This window comes from Dromiciops gliroides, chromosome 2 (genome assembly GCF_019393635.1).
Source record: "Dromiciops gliroides isolate mDroGli1 chromosome 2, mDroGli1.pri, whole genome shotgun sequence".
Lineage (NCBI taxonomy): Eukaryota > Metazoa > Chordata > Mammalia > Microbiotheria > Microbiotheriidae > Dromiciops > Dromiciops gliroides.
This window is the reverse complement of record NC_057862.1, coordinates 166,705,532-166,724,432: the sequence shown is the minus strand read 5'-3', so window position 1 is coordinate 166,724,432 and position 18,901 is coordinate 166,705,532. Positions and strand designations below refer to the sequence as shown.

Below are 18,901 nucleotides of genomic sequence, written 5' to 3'. Positions count from 1 at the left end.
CTCAGACACTTGACACTAGCTGCGTGACCCTGGGCAAGTCACTTAACCCTCACTGCCCTGCAAAAAACAAAACAAAAACAAAACCAAAAAACAAAACAAAACATATATATATATATAGGCAGCAGCTAGGTGGCGCAGTGGATAAAGCACCAGCCCTGGATTCAGGAGGACCTGAGTTCAAATTTGACCTCAGACACTTGACACTTACTAGCTGTGTGATCCTGAGCAAGTCACTTAACCAAAACTGCCCCACAAAAAAAACAAACAAACAATACAGGCCCTGGTCTCAAGGATACAACCAATCTAAATAGTACAAAATAAATGCTTCCTAATTGGGGGTGAAGGGAAGGTGGGTGGAGAAACACTAGCAACTCATATGATCAGAAAAAAACATCCTGGAGATGCAACTTGAGCTGATCTTTGAAGGAAGCTGAGAGATTCTATGAAGCTTAGACGAAGGGGGCTGAATTCTAGGCATGAGGAACAGACTGCAGAAACAAAGAAATGGAAAATGGAACAACATGACTGAGTAACAAGGAGCCCAGTTGAGCCAGGTAGCTCATGGAGGGGAGAAACTTAATAAGTTTGGAAAGATCCAGCTGGAATTAAGATCCCAGGGACATCTCAACACCACCACAAAGAGTCAGAGGAAGACTTCTGCCACAGTTCTACATCTCCAATTCTTTACTCCCACTAAAATGTTGTCTCAATAAAAAGAATCTCAGCCCTTTTCCTGAAAGCGAAGACTATTAAGCTAAAGTGTCTGCCTTCCCAGTGCTTAGCGGATATTTAATACGTGCTCCTTCAATAGAAGAAAAAGGTAGGATGGAGCCAAACTTTTCGAGGCTTTAAATGTCAAAACAAATTAGTGCTGTTTTATCCTATAAGCAATCAAGAAGAGGTCCTGGAACTTTTTAAGCAGAGGAAGGAGTACCATGGCCAAACCCATGTTTTAGACATATGAATCTGGCAGCTATGTGGAGGACTGATTGGAGAGGGAGGAGAGTAGAGGCAAGGAGACCAAGTAGGAAGCTCCTTCAATTGCCCCAGGGAGAAGTGATGAGATCCTGAACAGAAGAACAAACAGAAAGGTGAGACACCTTCCTACACATGCCCCTAAACCTCAAATATTCTCTATACATCCCCCGTCTCTGCCTCCTACAAATACTCCCCAGCCATCCCCCTTCTTTCTCCTACAAATCTCCTCCAGGCATCCCTCGTTTCTTTCTCCCAACCCCAATCTCCAAAGCCCCCTCCATCCTCTATTTCCTCCATGCTTAAGCAGTCAGCCCAACATCAAATACCCTTCATCCCGATCTCTTCAAGCGCATGGCGAGAGCCCCTCACCATTTCCCCTATATAACCCCACAATATTAGGGACAGAACTCCCTCCCCCGCCTTCATATCCCGGGCTTCCCACCGCAGGTGTTCCCAAACAGACCTAGCCTGGAAACACCGGCGAGCTCTCCTCTCTGGCTCTGTTCTTCCCCTACCCCCCCCCTCGTCCCCCCACCCCCACGCACTCGCTGAGCCCCTCCCCCCACCGTTAGGAGCCGAGGCAGGGCCGCTAGGGATAGCGTGTGAGCGACCGGGCCGGACCGGACCGAGAAGGGAAGCCTCCACCTCCGGCCTCATCGGCTCGGGCTGCGCCCCGGCCACCAGAGGCCACGGGAAGGCTCCGGCTGGAGGGTCCAGAGACGGAGCATTAGGGGAACAGGCCCCGACAGCCCAGGGGCTCTCCCCCTTCCCCACGCCGTGCTGCCGCTCAAGCCCTCCCCGCCTACCCCCACGCTCCTCAACCCCCGAAGCTACAGTTCCGGCCCGACCTTTGCGTTCGATGTCGCTTTCCACGTCGCTCCCAAACAGATCCTCCATGTCCGCCATCCTTAAGCCCCAGCAGCCGGTGCCTAGTTTTCTTTACGGCAAGGAACCGGCGTGTCTCACGACACTGTCGCAAAAAACAAACCTGAGCAAATAAATAAATAAATAAAGCATCTCCTCTCCGCCCCCTTGATCCGCCTTCAGCGCCAGCTCCGCCCCGAGTGTCCGGGAATGGAAGGAGAGGAAGAAGTGGGAGGGACTGGCGTGAGGGGGTGGGACTTCTGCGGTGGGAGGAGCTATGCGGAATGGGCTGCCCTAGTTGGCCAGAGCTGGGGGAACAAACGAGGTCACGGTGACACAATGCCAAGTTGAAAATCCTTTGTTTCTTGTTTTATTGGGTTTTTCTTTCCTCCTAGAAAAAACTTAGTATTGCTCTGATAGTCTACTACATTTCTGATTTAGAACGTTAATAACTTGTAAGGTCTTTATAAAAGCTAATTTTTTAAAAATTACTATATTTGATTTGAGACTTTTAGCTCATTTGGTTAGTTCGGGGAGCAATTAAGGGCAAGGATGGGCGGAGCATCCTGCATATGCCAATTAGGCTTGCCAGATTTTAGTCTGGAGATGTGGGGCAAATTCCAGTGTGGGAAGAGGAGGAGTCGGGCTGACTGGTTTTTTCTGACTGCTCAAAAAATACAAAATGATTATTTTCCTAACGGTTCTTGCCTTGGTGAGTTGATGAGACGGTCCAACAGTTCTGGCCTGTCCCATGGACAAGGGAGTCGTCCCTAACGATAACTAGATGGCTTCCCAAGGTTATAAGATGAATTGGTTAAAAGAGGTTAAAATTGATGATCATAAGACTAAGGAAAAATTCATGCTTTATGGTATTCCAGGGAGATTTTCATATGTAATGTAAACATTTCATGAGATTATAGATTTAGTGCTGAAAGAGACCTCTCAGACCATTGTTTTTCAACTCCCTCTATTTACAAATGGGGAAATCAAGACACCAATAGGTTAAATGCCCAAAAGTCACACACACCAAGACAGCCAGTTATCAAGCATTTATTAAGGTCATCTGAGCCAGACAGGGCAAAATACAGGAGATAACAAAGGCAAAAACAGATGACCAACCAGAGCCTGATCCTCTGAATCCAAATCCAGCTATCTTTTCACTAAACCATAATGTCCATTTCACATATGCACATTTATACATGCCCACATGTGTACTGTTAGCCTTGTAAAGTGCATAAATCAAATGTTAATAAATTGTTTTCCCATTAATTTGTGTTATAGTTTTAGAAATAGTTGATCCATACTTATGATGTGTCTACAATTAGCAGTGGACTTTAATAGCTGATTTTTAAATTTCTTTGTCTCCTCTCCCCAGCCTAAGCTTTTTCTTTCAACTACTGAATAGATCATAGAATTCTTGAGGTGGAAAGGACCTTAAGTGTCATCTAATTCAACACCTTCCTTTTATAGGAGACTGAGGTCCAGAGATGGTAAGTGATTCACACCGTATCTCCTATAACTTTCTATTATCTCTACTTAAACAGCCATCACCCTGGTTCAAGTTCTCATCATCTCATTCTTGAACTATGTATCGAATAGATTTCTGGATCCTCAACCATTCTGTAGAGTAATATTTTTTTTGGATGGCAATGGGGGTTAAGTGACTTGCCCAGGGTCATACAGCTAATAAGTGTCAAGTGTCTGAGTCCAGATTTGAACTCAGATACTCCTGAATCCAGGGCCAGTGCTTTATCCACTGTGCCACCTAGCTGCCCCCTCGAATAGATTTCTAATTTGTACCTTGTCTCATGTGAGCTTCTTGAGTCTTTGTATCTCCATGCTTAGCACAGTATATGTCACTTAGCAATTGATAAATCCTTGTTGAATGTCTGAAATCAAAATTAGCATTTAAAACTTCTATTGAATTTTTTTTTTCATTCACTGAACTTAGACCTTGAAGATGGGATATGTGCTTTTAGGGCTCCCATATGTCTTTAATACAGCCTCTCTAATGGAAGAAATTAAGAACTGCTTAAGATTTTTTTAAAAACTTGCTAATTAGGTTATTATTTTTTAATTATAATATTAAAAGATATCTTTAAAATACCTATTTACCTGGGTGACTGTGGACATGTCATTTAATATCTCTTCTTTCTAACAGGGATCATATATTTAGAGCTAAAAAGACCTTCTTCCTCATCTAATGAAATCCTATCATTTTACAAATGACAGAGATGGCAAGTCAATTGACCCCTTTCAACCTTAGTTTCCTCATCTTCAAAATAATAGCTATCATCTTCATAAGGTTTGTAAGATACTTTACTAGTATCTCTTTTGATCCTTACAACAACCCAGAAAGCTAGGTGCTATTTTTATCCCCACTTTATGGATGGTGAAATGGAGGCTGAGAGGTCAGTTAATTTGCCTAGGGTCAAACAGCCAGCAAGCATCTGAGACAATATTTGGACTGAGGTCTTCCTGACTCCAGGCTCAGAGTTCTATATACTGTCATCTAGCCGCCTCAAAATGGAGATGGTGTGTTTTGCATGACTTTGTATGTATAGTTGATATCATATTACTTGCCTTCTCAATGGGTAAAGGAAAGGCTAAAGAGAATGAATTTGAAACTCAACATTTTTTTAAATTAACATTCCAGATAAAATGTTAAAATAACTTTTTTAGGAAATGCATTTACCTCACAGGGTGTTGATGAGGATCAAAAAAGAGTAAGTCTATGTGTATAATTAATCAACAAAAATTTATAGATATAGAAATAATTTGTTATATCTATAATTGTAAATTATAAATATAAATAATACGAGTTATTTATATGCATGTGTGACTTTATACATATATTAACTGGTTATTATATAGGTATATAAATATCAACTGACTTCTGTTTAAATATGTTTATATATGTAAATACACAATGTATATTTGGGCATGTGTGTTATAGAATAATAAATATAAAATTTGCTTTATGTACCGAGATGTTTGTGTGTGAGTGCACACATGTGTACTTTGGCGTGTATGTATGCCTATATAGAATAATAAATATATGTTCTATATGCAAGTATGTATATAATATAAAATAATATAAAATGTGTTTTGTGCATGCTTGTATGTATGACTTTATATATGTGACTGGATACGTGTATACATAATAAATATATACTTGTTTTGTATATATGTGCTGTGTATATGTAAATACACAATGTATTTGGGCACATGTGTATATATGTATAGGACATCATGCATTTTCATGTATGTGCATATGTGTTCATGTAAATATGCATAAATGTGTACTTGGGTATGTATCCACACATATGCGCAGCAGCAGCCAAGCCTAAGCAGGAGCCAGCTTCTACCCAAGCAACACACCTGAGCCAGCCTGCAGCAGATTGACTCATCAGGCCATTCAGATGGGCTGGGCTGTACAGGTCAGTTGGCAGCTGCTTCTGGGCTGTGCCAGGAAGGCCACTCAGAATGGGCGGTGCTGCTCACTGAGCTGCTGGACCGGCTGACACCCCCTCCAGGCTTGCTCATGGATGCACTCCCATGCTCTTTCTGCTAGGACTATGACCCTTCCCCCTGGATTGGTAGAAGGCTCTCCTCTTTAACTCCCTCAGAATCTCAGATCAGAGATTGGAGAGGTCTGTTCTCCAGCTAAATAGTCGTTCCTACCTCAGGGTCAGTCTCTGCCAAGGGACGGTTCTGAGGCCTCAGGTGAGAGGTCCCAATCCAGTCATTCCTCCTTCTGGGACTCTTCTTGGAATCTCAAGCAGATGAGCAGCTAGAGGGAAAAGGGGCTAATGTAGCCTATGATCTAGAGGTAAGTTCATTGTCTTTGCTTTTGAGCTATTAAAGTCTCTGAAATGGTTATTTTGAGTCCAAAGGACTCACCTTTATATTATTTTATTATATTGTTATTTACATTATTTATTATAGTATCATTTATATTATGTATCATATTATTGTTTATTATATTATTATCTATATCAGTTATGTTGTTATTATTATTTATTATACAATTATCTGGTTTTGCCCCTTTGGACCTTTCTCTTTGCTAAATCAACAGGGCATACTGTTACACAGATTTTTAAAAACTGTAATATAACAAGCTTATATTATAAAATATTAAAAGTCTGATTAAATAACAACCAAAATAAGTAACAAAATATGAATACAAAGTAACAGGGGGGGGTGTTGTATTTTTTTTCGTTACTTAAGGTTCTTAAGGGAAAATAATAGCTTTACTCAATTAAATATATAACAACTAAAATGTCACTCACATTCTATTAAACCCTATTCCCAAAACAAGACCTATTATAGCTCTCCCCTCAAAGTTCTCCCATTTGTTAGGTGTCTGTGGCTAAAGCAATGGCCAGGGACTGGCAACCTATCTGCTCTTCACAATGATAGCTCCTCAGTTTCTGGCTCCCTGACTCCTGTCCCTTCTCCTCCTTCTTGTTCCTACTATTTCAAAGGTAACAGGTCAAAATTCCACTGGGAGTTGAAGAGGAGAATGTTGGAAATTCTCCAGCATCCTGATCTCCTTGGCTATGCCTACAGGCAGCATGGTTAATATGTCAACAATTGCCCTTAAGCATTCCCGTCACTACGCCAGAAGAATTTACAACAACTTAATATCAATTAGCTTTTTCCAAAGATCTTCAAAGATATAGCAAGAATAAACAGACAAACATCTTCCTATAATACCTCTGAGGCATACTCTTTTGGTAGACTGAACCCTTATCTCAGTTCTTTCATAGCATTGGTGTCAGTAAGTTTGTATTCAGATTGTGATAGGACTACTGGATAAGCCTGTGTCTGTCTCTCCTACAGCTGAGCTGTGGTCCTGAAAGTCACTCCCAAAGGTCTCTCCTTGCTTCTTAAAGCAACAATGTTGTTGAGTTGTGTCTCTCTTCCTGACCCCATCTGAGGTTTTCTCAGCAAAGATGCTGGAGTGGTTTGCCATTTCCTTCTCCCAGCTCATTTTACAGATGAAGAAACTGAAACAAAGTGACTTGCCCCTTGCCCAGAGCCACACAGCTAGTAAGTGTCTGAGGCCACATTCAAACTTCAGGCCTGGCACTCAATGTTGGACTGACTCCAAAACCTGGACTCAGCAGCATGTAGGGGAAAGCTGCAATCTCTTTCTCTGTTAGGGGAGCTTCAATGCTGAACTGACCACAAACCTGAACTCTGGCAAGGAATCCTCTGGATCTTTCAAACTCATACGGTCATAGGCCCTACTTTCTTCACCAGTTTCTGAGCTCTCTCAAGGGCATCAAGGCAAAGAGTCAGGTGTAGCTGACTTCTCAGGCCCTTTTGAAGATACAAATACTTCTGTCTATCCAACCAATGGGAAAACGCTGTTCCCAACTGCATGCTAGGCCAACCAGAAACAACATGTGCACCAGTCCTCCCAAGGTACTTCCCTTATATGTAACAAGATTCATTGGGAAGCCATTCTCCAGCATCTTCCATGTGGAGGGATGCTATCTTCTCCCTAGCCTTACACGGAGATGCTATCTCAGGCATTCTAGGTATGCAAAGGTCCCCATTATGAAAGGACCAAAGAAAAAAAGAGCAATATCAATATGAAGCAAGGTAATTCAGTAAAGGCTCTTTGGATGAAATAGCTCTAACTGCATAAATTAAGTAATTGGGGAACCTATTGATTGAAACAGGCCATAGATGAGTACAGGAACACAGAGATTCCATTTTTGGAGGGAAGTAGGACAAAGGTCACCAGCTTTACCAGTCCCACATAACTCTTTTCAGACTTGCCCAGATGTGATTTGCATGGATGGCACTTGGCATGATGAAGATATAAAAGAATCTCCTCACCACAATTCCATGTAGCTCCTTTGTAGTTTTGCAAAGCTTAAGTACTGGAATGATTTGCAAGAACCCAGCCCAGTGATGCAGAGTATGATAGGAGTCAGAAGAAACTTCCAGACAATGACTCAAACAAGAGTAATGTTGAAGTAGAGTAGATAACACATGTATAACCTATATCCAATTGCTTGCCTTCTCAAAGTCGAGTGGGGGGGCAGGGGGAGGGAGAGTAAGAGAGAGAATTTGGAACTCAAAGTTTTAAAAGTAGATATTAAAAATTGTTTAACATGTAGCTGGGGAAAAATAAAATGCTAAATTTAAAAAAGAAGACGTATAGTAGATAGAATGTTGGTCTTAGAGTTAAAAAGATACCTTCCCCCTTCAAATCCTATTGCTCATACTAGTTTCATGGTTGTGAGCAAGTCACTTAAAACCCTCATACTCAGACAACTAGAGTTTAATCTAATCATAGATGATCTGCAATCTGCACTGGCAGAGGATTTCAATTCAACAAACATTTATTAAGCACCTACTATGTGCCAACACTGTACTAAGTGCTAGGAATACAAGTAAGAAAAAGAAAGACAGTCCCTGCCCACAAGGACTTTACCAATCTAACGGAGGTAGACAATATATAAAAGGAAACTGAAAAGGGGGAAGAAACCAGGGGATACAGGTTGAGGGGACCATCTTGTTCCATGGAGTTGAAACCAAGCAAAGCTGTGGACTGAAAGTGGAGTGAGCTAAAAGTTCGATTTCTGCCCTCTATAAAGGAAGGCTCCAGCCTTCCAATCAGAATAGAAATATGCTAACCCAATGCTAACAAAAACACAGATTTCCAATTAAATAAAATAAGAGTTCAAGCTGAGAGGCATCAGAGAGATTCACAAGATAGACTTAAATCCCTAAGGGATTGATTCTTGAGCCAGCAGATGAGGATCTAATAACACAAAAGTGTTAGAATGAGTTTACTGAGCTGATAAAACTCCTCCCCTTAGGATGAGGTATTGGTTACCAGTCTTATTTCCCCCTGCTGTTAAGAGAAAGAGGTCACTTTAGTAACCCCACCCTGAGGACATCAGAGAGATTCACTAGGCTTGAACAGAACTGGAAGGAAAAGGAAATGGGGACTCCCAGAACTATACCCAAAAGGAGATCTCTGAAGTGGAGCCCCCTCTTCAGTACCGCATTAAGAGTGGCAGATAGGGAAGCCCAATGTCTCTGTCAAGTCAAGATAAAAGAGTTCTGGAATATTCCTCTTAGCTGTGGGTGTGGCCTCTGACTGAGCCACCACAGGCTAAGAGCAGCAGAAGAGAACCATCGCTATCTTCCTAGAAAACCACAGGCAGAATAATGCCACACAAAATAGCAGAAGAAGAATAAGAAGAAGGAGGAATGAAAAACAACCATGCCTGACATCTGCAGAGAGCTGCAGGGAACTACAAGAAAGGTGACAAGTAATGATGCGCAAGGAGCTTTTGTAGAAGAATACCTACTGAGGAGCCACATTGGAGAAAAATCCAGTTGGGAAGCTACTCAATGAATGAAAATGAATACTGTTGTACAGGTTGGGGGTGGGGTGGGGGGAGGGAAAGAGTTGCCCACAATCAATTTATTTTTATTTTCTACAAGATCTGCAGGAGAACTATTTGTCTTCTTTTACTTGTAAATAAACCTGTTCGTTCATCTGGCTTTGTGAAAGTTCTGAAGGGGAACTGCTGAATAGCCAAGGAGATCAGGGATGCTGAAGAATGATATCTTTGAGCATTATTTGGGTACAAATCTCCCAGCATTCTCCTCTGATCCCCTGAGTAATTTTGGCCTTTTACCTTCAAACTTGTGGAAGCAAGAAGTGACAGGAGCCCAGGAGCCAGAAGCTAAGGGGATGTCATCATGAAGAAAAGCCATAAGGTTGCCAACGGGCCACTGTGGTGTGGACAAAACATTTAAGAACTACTTCAAGGTGGATCTTACACTGGGAAACTTCACTGAATGTTGGGGTCAGTAACTTTTAATTTTCCCCATCTCTTTCCCCTTTTTTCCAAATGGGCCAAATGGCCAAACTTTAAACCTCATGCTTCCCTATAGCATTTACCTTTGTGTTTAAAAGTTTACTTTGTTTTCTTAAACCAACAAATGTGAGAAAGCTGCTGATCTGAGGAACAGCTAATCTCTCTCTGATTGCTTGAGCACAGCATTGAGGGAGATAATTTGGAACAACCTGTCAGGAGAGAAAGATTTAAGACTGCCATATCTGCCAGTGCAAGATTTCTGCCTGGGGATTTGTATTCACAAAAGAAAGAAAGAGAGTTTTATTCTAATAGGTTTGTTTTAATGACTTTCCAGAGTAAAAAGAATGTATTCACCATGGTTTCTCTTGAGCACCAGAATGAATAGGGGTGTGGGAAGCTAACTGGCTGCCATTGAGTCAAGCATCCACCATTACCCATGGCCTAATTGGGAAGAAAATCATTCATCCAGAGGAGAGGAGGCTAAGGAAATAAGTGAAAAAGTCAGGCCTCAATGAAGGAATAGCCTGTCCACAAGAAAGGTGGTATTTAGTCACTAAAGTGATTTTTCTAAAATGCAAGTCTGATCATGTCACCCCCCCCCCACACACTCAATAAACTCCAGTGGCTTCTTATTGCCTCTAAGAGAAAATACCAAATGCTCTGTTTGTCTTTCAAATACCTTTATAACCTAACCACCTCCTACCTTTTCAGTCTTCTTACACCTTATGCTTTGCCATGTACTCTTCGATTCAGTGACACTGGCCTTTTGGCTGTTCAATTACCAAGACACTCCATCTCTCCCCTCTGGCTGCCTGGCATTCCCTCCCTCCTCCACTTGGACCTGACCTCCCTGGCTTCCTTTAAGTCCCAACTAAAATCCCACCTCCTAAAGAAAGCCTTCCCCAATCCCTCTTAATTCCAGTGCCTTACCTATATTAATTACTTATTAATTAAGATTACATATTATAATTATTTCCTATCTATATATAGCTTACTTTGTATATATTTCTTGGTATCTTGTCTCCCCTGCTAGACTGTAAGCTCCTTGAGGCCTGGAACTGCCTTTTGCCTCTTTTGTATCATCAGCCCTTAGCACAGTGCCTGCCATATAGTAGAGGTGATTAATAAATGTTTATTGAATTGAATTTTATTGGGTGCTAGGACAAGTGGGAAAGAAAGAAAGTAAAGTGATTACTATCTGATATCTGCTTACCAATCTAGCAACAAGTACTTATAACGGTGACAAAACCTGGGAGGTGCCAGCTAGTGACGCTCCCATATTATTTTGGGAAGGTGTAGAAAATCAGCCAGAGAAGAGAGAAATCTTCCAAAATGGATCCCAAGCTTTCATGTCATATATGAAAGTCTCTAGCACAAATTATGTTTTAATTGCTATATAAATAGTTCTGGAGTACAATATACACCAAAAATTCAATTCAGCTCATTAAAATTTCCAGGAAAAAATAGTGAGTACAGGGATCTCTAATCAGAGAATTGATGTGTCCCAGTTCTTAAGATAATTAAATCTAAATTTATAACAGATAAATTAGGAATATGATTCTATTTGTATAATTTTTCAAGTTCTTTATATATAGATAAAAATAATAACAATAACTAACATTCACATAGCACAGTACCCATCACATAGTAAGTGCTAAGTGCTGCACAATACAATATGTATATTATATGCATAATATATACAATATATGGATACATAAACTATTGTGTATATATTACAAATGTATGCTTATACCTGTATTATATTGATATATTTTATGCATATATATTATATACATATGTTTACAGATATTTAAACATGACATGTTATGGTTAGGTTAGAATAGTATTGCAATTCCCAAATTTTTGGAGATGTACTTATTACTCAAAATAAAATAACTTATAATATTTAATCCATATGCTTCTATTTGCCATTATTTTAAAAATCAGAATTAATAGGAAGAAAACATCACTTTGATGAGACATAAATGAGGAACGTCATAAGTATATTTTTTATTCATACCAGAAATCCATTTGTTCAGAAAATATTAAGTGCCTACTGTGGACAGAGTTCCATATTAGGCAGTGGAGGTGTAAAAATCATTTTGATACCCCTACTCAATTTGGTCAGTATTTACTCAGTTCATTGTGTTTTACTAAGTATCAATCATTGTTTTAGTTGTAAATAGATGGGGGCAGCTAGGTGGGGCAGTGGATAAAGAACCGGCTCTGGAGTCAGGAGGACTGGAGTTCAAATCTCATTTTCAGACACTTGACACTTACTTGCCGTGTGACCCTGGGCAAGTTAAATAGAACAGAATTGAGTTAGTTAACACTTTTGGAATAGGAGCTGTGTGTGGTTAGAATTAATCTACCATGTATTGATGATTATGTTATTTCTATCTGATTTATAGGATAGGTTTGTATTTTCTTAGCTATAGATTTATACTTTTTTAGGGCCATATTGACTTGTGTTAGAGATAGAGATGTTATATTAACACCCCCTCACTCTTATGAATGTACTGTGAGAGCTATGCTCTAAAACCCATAATCCCTATACTTCTCTGTTCTTTTTCACCTAATGTTATAACTGTTTGTGGAAAGTCCCAGAGTCCCCTCTACTAAACCCTAACTAAACACTGGTGTTTGATGAATATCTCTTTTAGCCAATCATAAGATTCCTCTCCACCTCCTTTCTGGCACTGACCAATCATAAATTGTACCACTTCATTCTATTTTTAGCAGTCTCTCAATGTCAATAAAAAAGGCTGGAGTCAAAGCAGAGGGGTCTTTGACTGAAGAGTAGAGTCTTGGCTCCAGTGGCTTGGGGATTGCCCAGCTCCCTAATAAACTGAACATTGCTAGAAGGGCTAGGAGTGTTGCCTGTTAGAATTTGGGGGGGACCACAGAGGTAACATGAAATTTAAATGCACTGCCCCTGAGCGTATGGATATGCATTCTCATGGGGGATAAGACACAATTGCAGATAGCAGATTGCAGATAATTCCTTGAGGGCAAAACTAGGAGTAATGTTTAGAAGTTGCAGAAATTCATCTAAATGTAAGGGAAAATGCCCTCACTAGAGCTACTTAAAAGTGGAATTGGCTGCTTTGGAAGATAGTGGGTTTCTTTCTACTAGAGACATACTGGAAACAGCTCTTACCAGAGAACCAACTGTTAAATTTTTAGTGTGGGCATTTATTTACCTCAGCAATACAAAGCAAGACTTGATTTATTGCTATATTGATTGTCTAGACCTAAGAAAGCTATGGAGAAAATGTTAACAATGCAGATTAAACTTAAAATGTGTCCTGTGTACATTCCCCCCAGGACTGGTTGTTAAATATTTACCAGAAGGGGCAGCTAGGTGGTGCAGTGGATAGAGCACCAGCCCTGGATTCAGGAGGACCTGAGTTCAAATCCGACCTCAGATACTTAACAATTACTAGCTGTGTGACCCTAGGCAAGTCACTTAACCCCAATTGCCTCACACACAAAAAAATATTTATCAGAGTCCCAGGTTCCCACTTATTAGAGGTTTTCCAAGAGGGATTGCTTGACCACTTATTGTGTATATTCTTAGAGGGATTTCATTTCAATGCAGGTTGAACTAGATGTCCTCTGAGATAGATCTCTTATCACTTCTAGCTCTGAGATTCTGTGATGCTCTATCATACAATATCATATAATAAATACAATAGAGAATTACAAAATAAAATGTCATGTGAAGTCTGAGGAGTAATGATCTTATATAACAGTGAAGGAAGGCTACATAAAGGAGATGGCATTTGAGTTGGGTATCAAAGCATGGGTGTGAATTGAATGGATGAAGGAAAGAGAAAGGTGCAGGCAAGGGGAAGAGTGTGAGAAAAGGCATGAAGGCAAGACATGAACTGTGTCTGGAGCAGTTCCGGTTTGGTGGAGTACATGATGTGGTTAGGAATGTAAATTGAGCCTGGGAAGAAAGAGTTGAGCCAGCCAGAAATGTGGAAGGCTGTGAATACCAGGCAGAGGAGTTTGAATGCTACCCAAGAGACAATAGAGGACCACTACAATTTTTGCTGAGAGTGATGTGGACAGATCTATAGCTTGGGAATACTACTATAGTAGTTCAATGAAGGACAAATTGAAGAGGAGAGAGAATGGAAGCTGGAAGATCAATAGGAAGCACTTTAATAGTATAGGAGAAGGGCAGCTAGGTGGCGAGGTGGATAAAGCACCAGCCCTGGATTCAGAAGGATCTGAGTTCAAATAAGGCCTCAGACACTTGACACTGGGCAAGTCACTTAACCCTTACTGCCCGGCAAAAAAAAAAAAAATAGTATAGGAGAGAGGTAATGAGGTCCTGAACTTTGATAATAGCCACCTGAGTGGAGAAAAAGGATCAGATTCAAGAAATGTTGTGGTATTAGAATCAACAAAACAGCCACTAACTGGATAGGTGGGGAGGGGGGAAGCTAAAGACAAAAGTAAAAGCTGATGCCAAAGTTGTGAACTTGGATGACTGAGAGGATGATAGTTAGGCAGGAGAAGGTTTATACCAAAGTAGACTTACCTTCATTTAAGTTCTGGAGCCTCAGGGAGGGAGAAAAATTAGAGGGCCTGTACCAGGAGATGCAATAGAAAGAGAGGTAGAACTTCTGGGTCACATCACCAAAAAGATGGTATAATAGACATTTTCTTTGAACCTCATGTCCTCACAAACCTCTCCAAGATAGGAATTGTGTACAAGAGATAAAGCAATTTTTGCTGTCTCCATGATCTAAGATACCAAGAACTTCAATGAGGTAAAAATCCAATGAACTAATAGTAGAGATTAATCCCTAACTCCTAACCTGATTATTCATACTCACCTCCAAGAGTGGATTCCCAGTAAATCACTGAACTGCAGTTGGACATTTCTGAATGATTTAAAAGAGAAATAAGAATTGTGAAAGCAGAATTTATGACCTGAACAGCAAAACAAATTGGCAGAATAAAAAACTATTATTCTTCATGGCAAGTCTCACTAAAGACACAAAAGAGAATAATAAATTGGGAATACAAATATACAGAAGAAAAAATGAATAACAATGAAAGAAAATATGATCTCCTTACAAGCACAATATATTTATCTTCAAGACTGGATGCATAGAGACAATTTAAGGATCACAGGTTCTCCAGAAGAACACAAGCCAAAAAAAAATATTAACACCATAATTCAAGTGTGTTGTTGAAAATCTAATGTGTGATCACCTTAAATTAGAAGCTTTAGCACCAGTCTTTGGGCATTAAGCATTTATTAAACCATACCAGGTACTCATGTGGAGTTCAGAAAGTTAAGAAAAGGCCTACCTAGCCTAGACTTCCAACCTGGTCTGGTTCTTCCTCAAGTCTTCTGCCAAGAGCCTGCTTCAGTCATGAACTCCCTAGCAAACTGAGTGTGGAAGCTTTTTATAGGTCTGGAGCATAGGCGGTCCCTACACATTGCTTTAAGCTGATTGGTTAGCATCATCCAAATCCATTGATTCACTGAACTTGAAGGTGGTCTCAAGTTAAGTTCACAGTCTTCTGAGAACAATAACTTCTTTTTGTTGTTGTTGTTTTGTTTTTGTTTTTGTTTTTTTTTTTTTTTTGCAGGGCAATGGGGGTTAAGTGACTTGCCCAGGGTCACACAGCTAGTGAGTGTCAAGTGTCGGAGTCTGGATTTGAACTCAGGTCTTCCCGAATCCAGGGCCGGTGCTTTATCCACTGCGCCACCTAGCTGCCCCCGAGAACAATAACTTCTTAAGGGCCAGCCAGGTGTGTTTACAATCTAGTTAACTTGAAGTAGGCATAATCAGCAGTCAATCACTCTCACTTAATTCAATCAGTTTAGATTAATCTCCAGGTAAGCCTTTGAGTATCTGCCAAATCCCATTATTTTATCATACAAGAAATAATAATTTAAAAACCCAGAACTTCTGAACCTAAATAAAAAATGCCAATCCAAAAAAAATCCATAGATCATCTGCAGAAAAAGAGAAAGAGAACCCCTATCCTGCAAACTCCAAGACATAGAGTAACTAAATTAAACAATTCCATTGACAAACAACCAGGAAAATGACCTTCAAATATAAAGAAAAATTGGATAACAAGATATCTGCAACCACTAGAAACCTCAGAATAGAATGGAATAATGTCTTCTTTGGACACCAAATGCAGCCCAAAGTGACCTACCGCTGCAAACCTGAGCCTAACCATGAATGGAAAAAGATGGATATTCAACAAAAAATGGGGTGTTTAAAGCATTCCCAGAAACAAAACCATACTTGAATAAATTATTCATTTTTCAAACAACTGAAATACTTGACAGATAAGCAGATAAGCAATCAAGAACAAGATTAAGAAATTTCTTTTTAAAAGTACACAGAGGGGGCGGCTAGGTGGCATAGTGGATAGGGCACCAGCCCTGGATTCAGGAGTACCTGAGTTCAAATCCGGCCTCAGACACTTAACATTTACTGGCTATGTGACCTTGGGCAAATCACTTAACCCCAATTGCCTCACCCAAAAATAAAATAAATAAATAAATAGATTGATTGCTATTAAAAAAAAAAAAAGGTACACAGAGAGGGGCAGCTAGGTGGTACAGTGGATAGACCACCGGCCCTGGAGTCAGGAGTACCTGAATTCAAATCTGGCCTCAGACACTTAACACTTACTAGCTGTGTGACCCTGGGCAAGTCACTTAACCCCAATTGCCTCACTAAAAAAATAAAAATAAAATAAAAGTACACAGAGAGGGGCAGCTAGGTGGTGCAGTGGATAAAGCACTGGTCTTGGATTCAGGAGGACCTGATTTCAAATCCAGCCTCAGATACTTAATACTTACTGGCTGTGTGACCCTGGGCAAGTCACTTAACCCCAATTGCCTCACTAAAAAAATTAAAAATAAATAAAATAAAATAAAATAAAAGTACACAGAGAGGGGCAGCTAGGTGGCGCAGTGGATAAAGCACTGGTCTTGGATTCAGGAGGACCTGATTTCAAATCCAGCCTCAGATACTTAACACTTACTGGTTGTATGACCCTGGGCAAGTCACTTAACCCCAATTGCCTCATCCCCCCCTCCAAAAAAAAAGTACACAGAAACATAACTGAAAGTAGAAGGCAAATAAAAGTGATGGTGAAGAAATATGCCTGAAACATCATAACATCCTATCTACAGGTAAATCAATGTTTAATGGGACTAAATTATAGAATGGGAGGGCATACAAAAGGGGAGATGAAAGTAAGAAGAAAAAGAAGAAAGAGTGGAATGGAAAGTAACTCCTGTGGTCTCTTAGGAAGAAAAGAGTCTTCAAGTAGAGAAGGAGTAAGGAGACAAAGGGAAGGATTAAAATAGGGATAAAGAAAGGGTTATGTCATTTCAGTGGTGAGAGGGGGTACCACTGATAACGCTCCCATGGGGGAAGAGAAATAGTCTGTAAAGGGATTTGGGAACCTTACAGTGGGTGTTGTCCCAATATATCAAACTAATTATAACAGTATTTTGTGGGGGAAGCAAAGAATTGGGAACAAAGTAGAGAACGGCTAACCAAATTATGGCACATGAATGTAACAGAATATTACTGTGTTGTAAGAAATTATGAATGTAATGAATGCAGAGAAGCTTGGAAAGATCTACATGAACTGATGTAAAGTGAAGTAAGCAGAGTCAAGAAAACAATCTATAGTGACTACAACAATGTAAATGGAAAGAACAACCTCATGCAAAAATCTAAAGTGAATGTTACAAAAGTATAAAGACGACATCATTCAAAAGAAGAGATATGACAGGACGCCCCATCTCTTTACAGATGTGGGAGGTCCACAAGTATTGTACGTTGCACAAATTTTAAGTATTTTTTCCAAGTGTTGATCAGTTATGCTTATTTTCCTTCTTTTTTCATGGTGGAGGTGGGGGTATCTATACTGTTTGTTATATGAGATGACTCTCTGGAAGGGGGAAGGGGAGGGATGCTGAGGGAAAATTATGGGGATGTAAAAAGAGACATCAAAAAATTTTATTTTGGGGAGGGCAGCTAGATGGCGCAGTGGATAAAGCACTGGCCTTGGATTCAGGAGGACCTGAGTTCAAATTCAGCCTCAGATACTTGACACTTACTAGCTGTGTGACCCTGGGCAAGTCACTCATTGCTTCACTGCCCCCCAAAAAACAAGCAAACAAGAAATTTTATTTAAAAAAAAGAAAAGGGGCAGCTATGTGGCTCAGTGGATAGAGCATCGGCCCTGGAGTCAGTACCTGAGTTCAAATCCGGCCTCAGACACTTAACACTTACTAGCTGTGTGACCCTGGGCAAGTCACTTAACCCCAATTGCCTCACTAAAAAAAAAAAAAAAAAGAAAGAAAAGAAAGGGAGCTAGATTAGGATTTTGTATTCAAATCACTGCTCTTCCCCTTGCAACCTTAAACAAGTCACTTAAATTTCTCTGAGACTCAGTTTCCTCATCTATAAAATGAAAGAATTGGAGTAAATGGCTTCTAGGGCGCTTTGAGTTCTAATTTTAAAATCCTGTGATCCATTTGAGATCCTGAGCGGCTTGATGGGAGATCCTAAGCCTTAGGGCAAAAAACATAAGGAGCACAGGCTTCTGGGCACTTAATTTGGGAACTGAGTATTTCTTCCATGTGTAAGGTATCTTCTAGATGTGCCTCACTGCCTGATGTCTTGTGATCAGGCTCTAGAGTTGGCAACAACCATGTGTTTAGAACAACCCCAGGATCCAGCTCCTACAGTTGTCATCAGCTATCTCAAGCATTTTGGAATCATAAGAGATAGCAAACCTCAGGGAAGACTCATATCTGGACAGGTCTTTCACAAGGGCTTTTTGCCTTGGAAGATGTTGAGTCTACTTGACAGGGATTAGGGGAGGAGGAGGAGGAGGCCAGAGTTTGCTGAACATAGAAAGGTGTAAGGGGATAGGAAGAATACTAGTTGATTAAGGCACCTAAACAGCTACATGAGCCTGTTCTCTCTTACTCAGGATTTGGGAATGGAGGCAGCAGTTAGGTCAGATCAGATTTCTGGGTCAATAAGTATCCTGAGTCAGGTCCCCAAGACCCTGATTGAGTTCCTATTCAATTTTTCAAAATGACAGGGGCACACCCAGAGGATACCACACATATCTAGGATACCCTGGATTCCTGGTTGGGCTTCATTTCTACTGCTGTAGTCCTGGAT

The 18,901-nt window shown here is 40.4% G+C and overlaps 2 protein-coding genes across 3 annotated transcripts in view; one reads left to right on the top strand and one right to left on the bottom strand.

The window, feature by feature from the left end:
* LEO1 (LEO1 homolog, Paf1/RNA polymerase II complex component) overlaps positions 1 to 1,968 on the bottom strand; it is a 67,102-nt gene extending 65,134 nt beyond the window's left edge. For both annotated transcript variants that reach the window (XM_043989638.1, XM_043989639.1), the window contains exon 1: positions 1,827 to 1,968. In XM_043989638.1, coding sequence (XP_043845573.1) covers positions 1,827 to 1,884 — 58 coding nt within the window. In that variant the 5' untranslated portion in view covers positions 1,885 to 1,968. The remainder of the gene's footprint in view (positions 1 to 1,826) is intronic.
* Positions 1,969 to 5,389: 3,421 nt separating this feature from the next.
* Positions 5,390 to 18,901, top strand: part of MAPK6 (mitogen-activated protein kinase 6) — a 76,161-nt gene continuing 62,649 nt past the window's right edge. The window contains exon 1 of the mRNA XM_043982147.1: positions 5,390 to 5,674. The gene's annotated coding sequence lies outside the window, so the exon portion shown is untranslated. The remainder of the gene's footprint in view (positions 5,675 to 18,901) is intronic.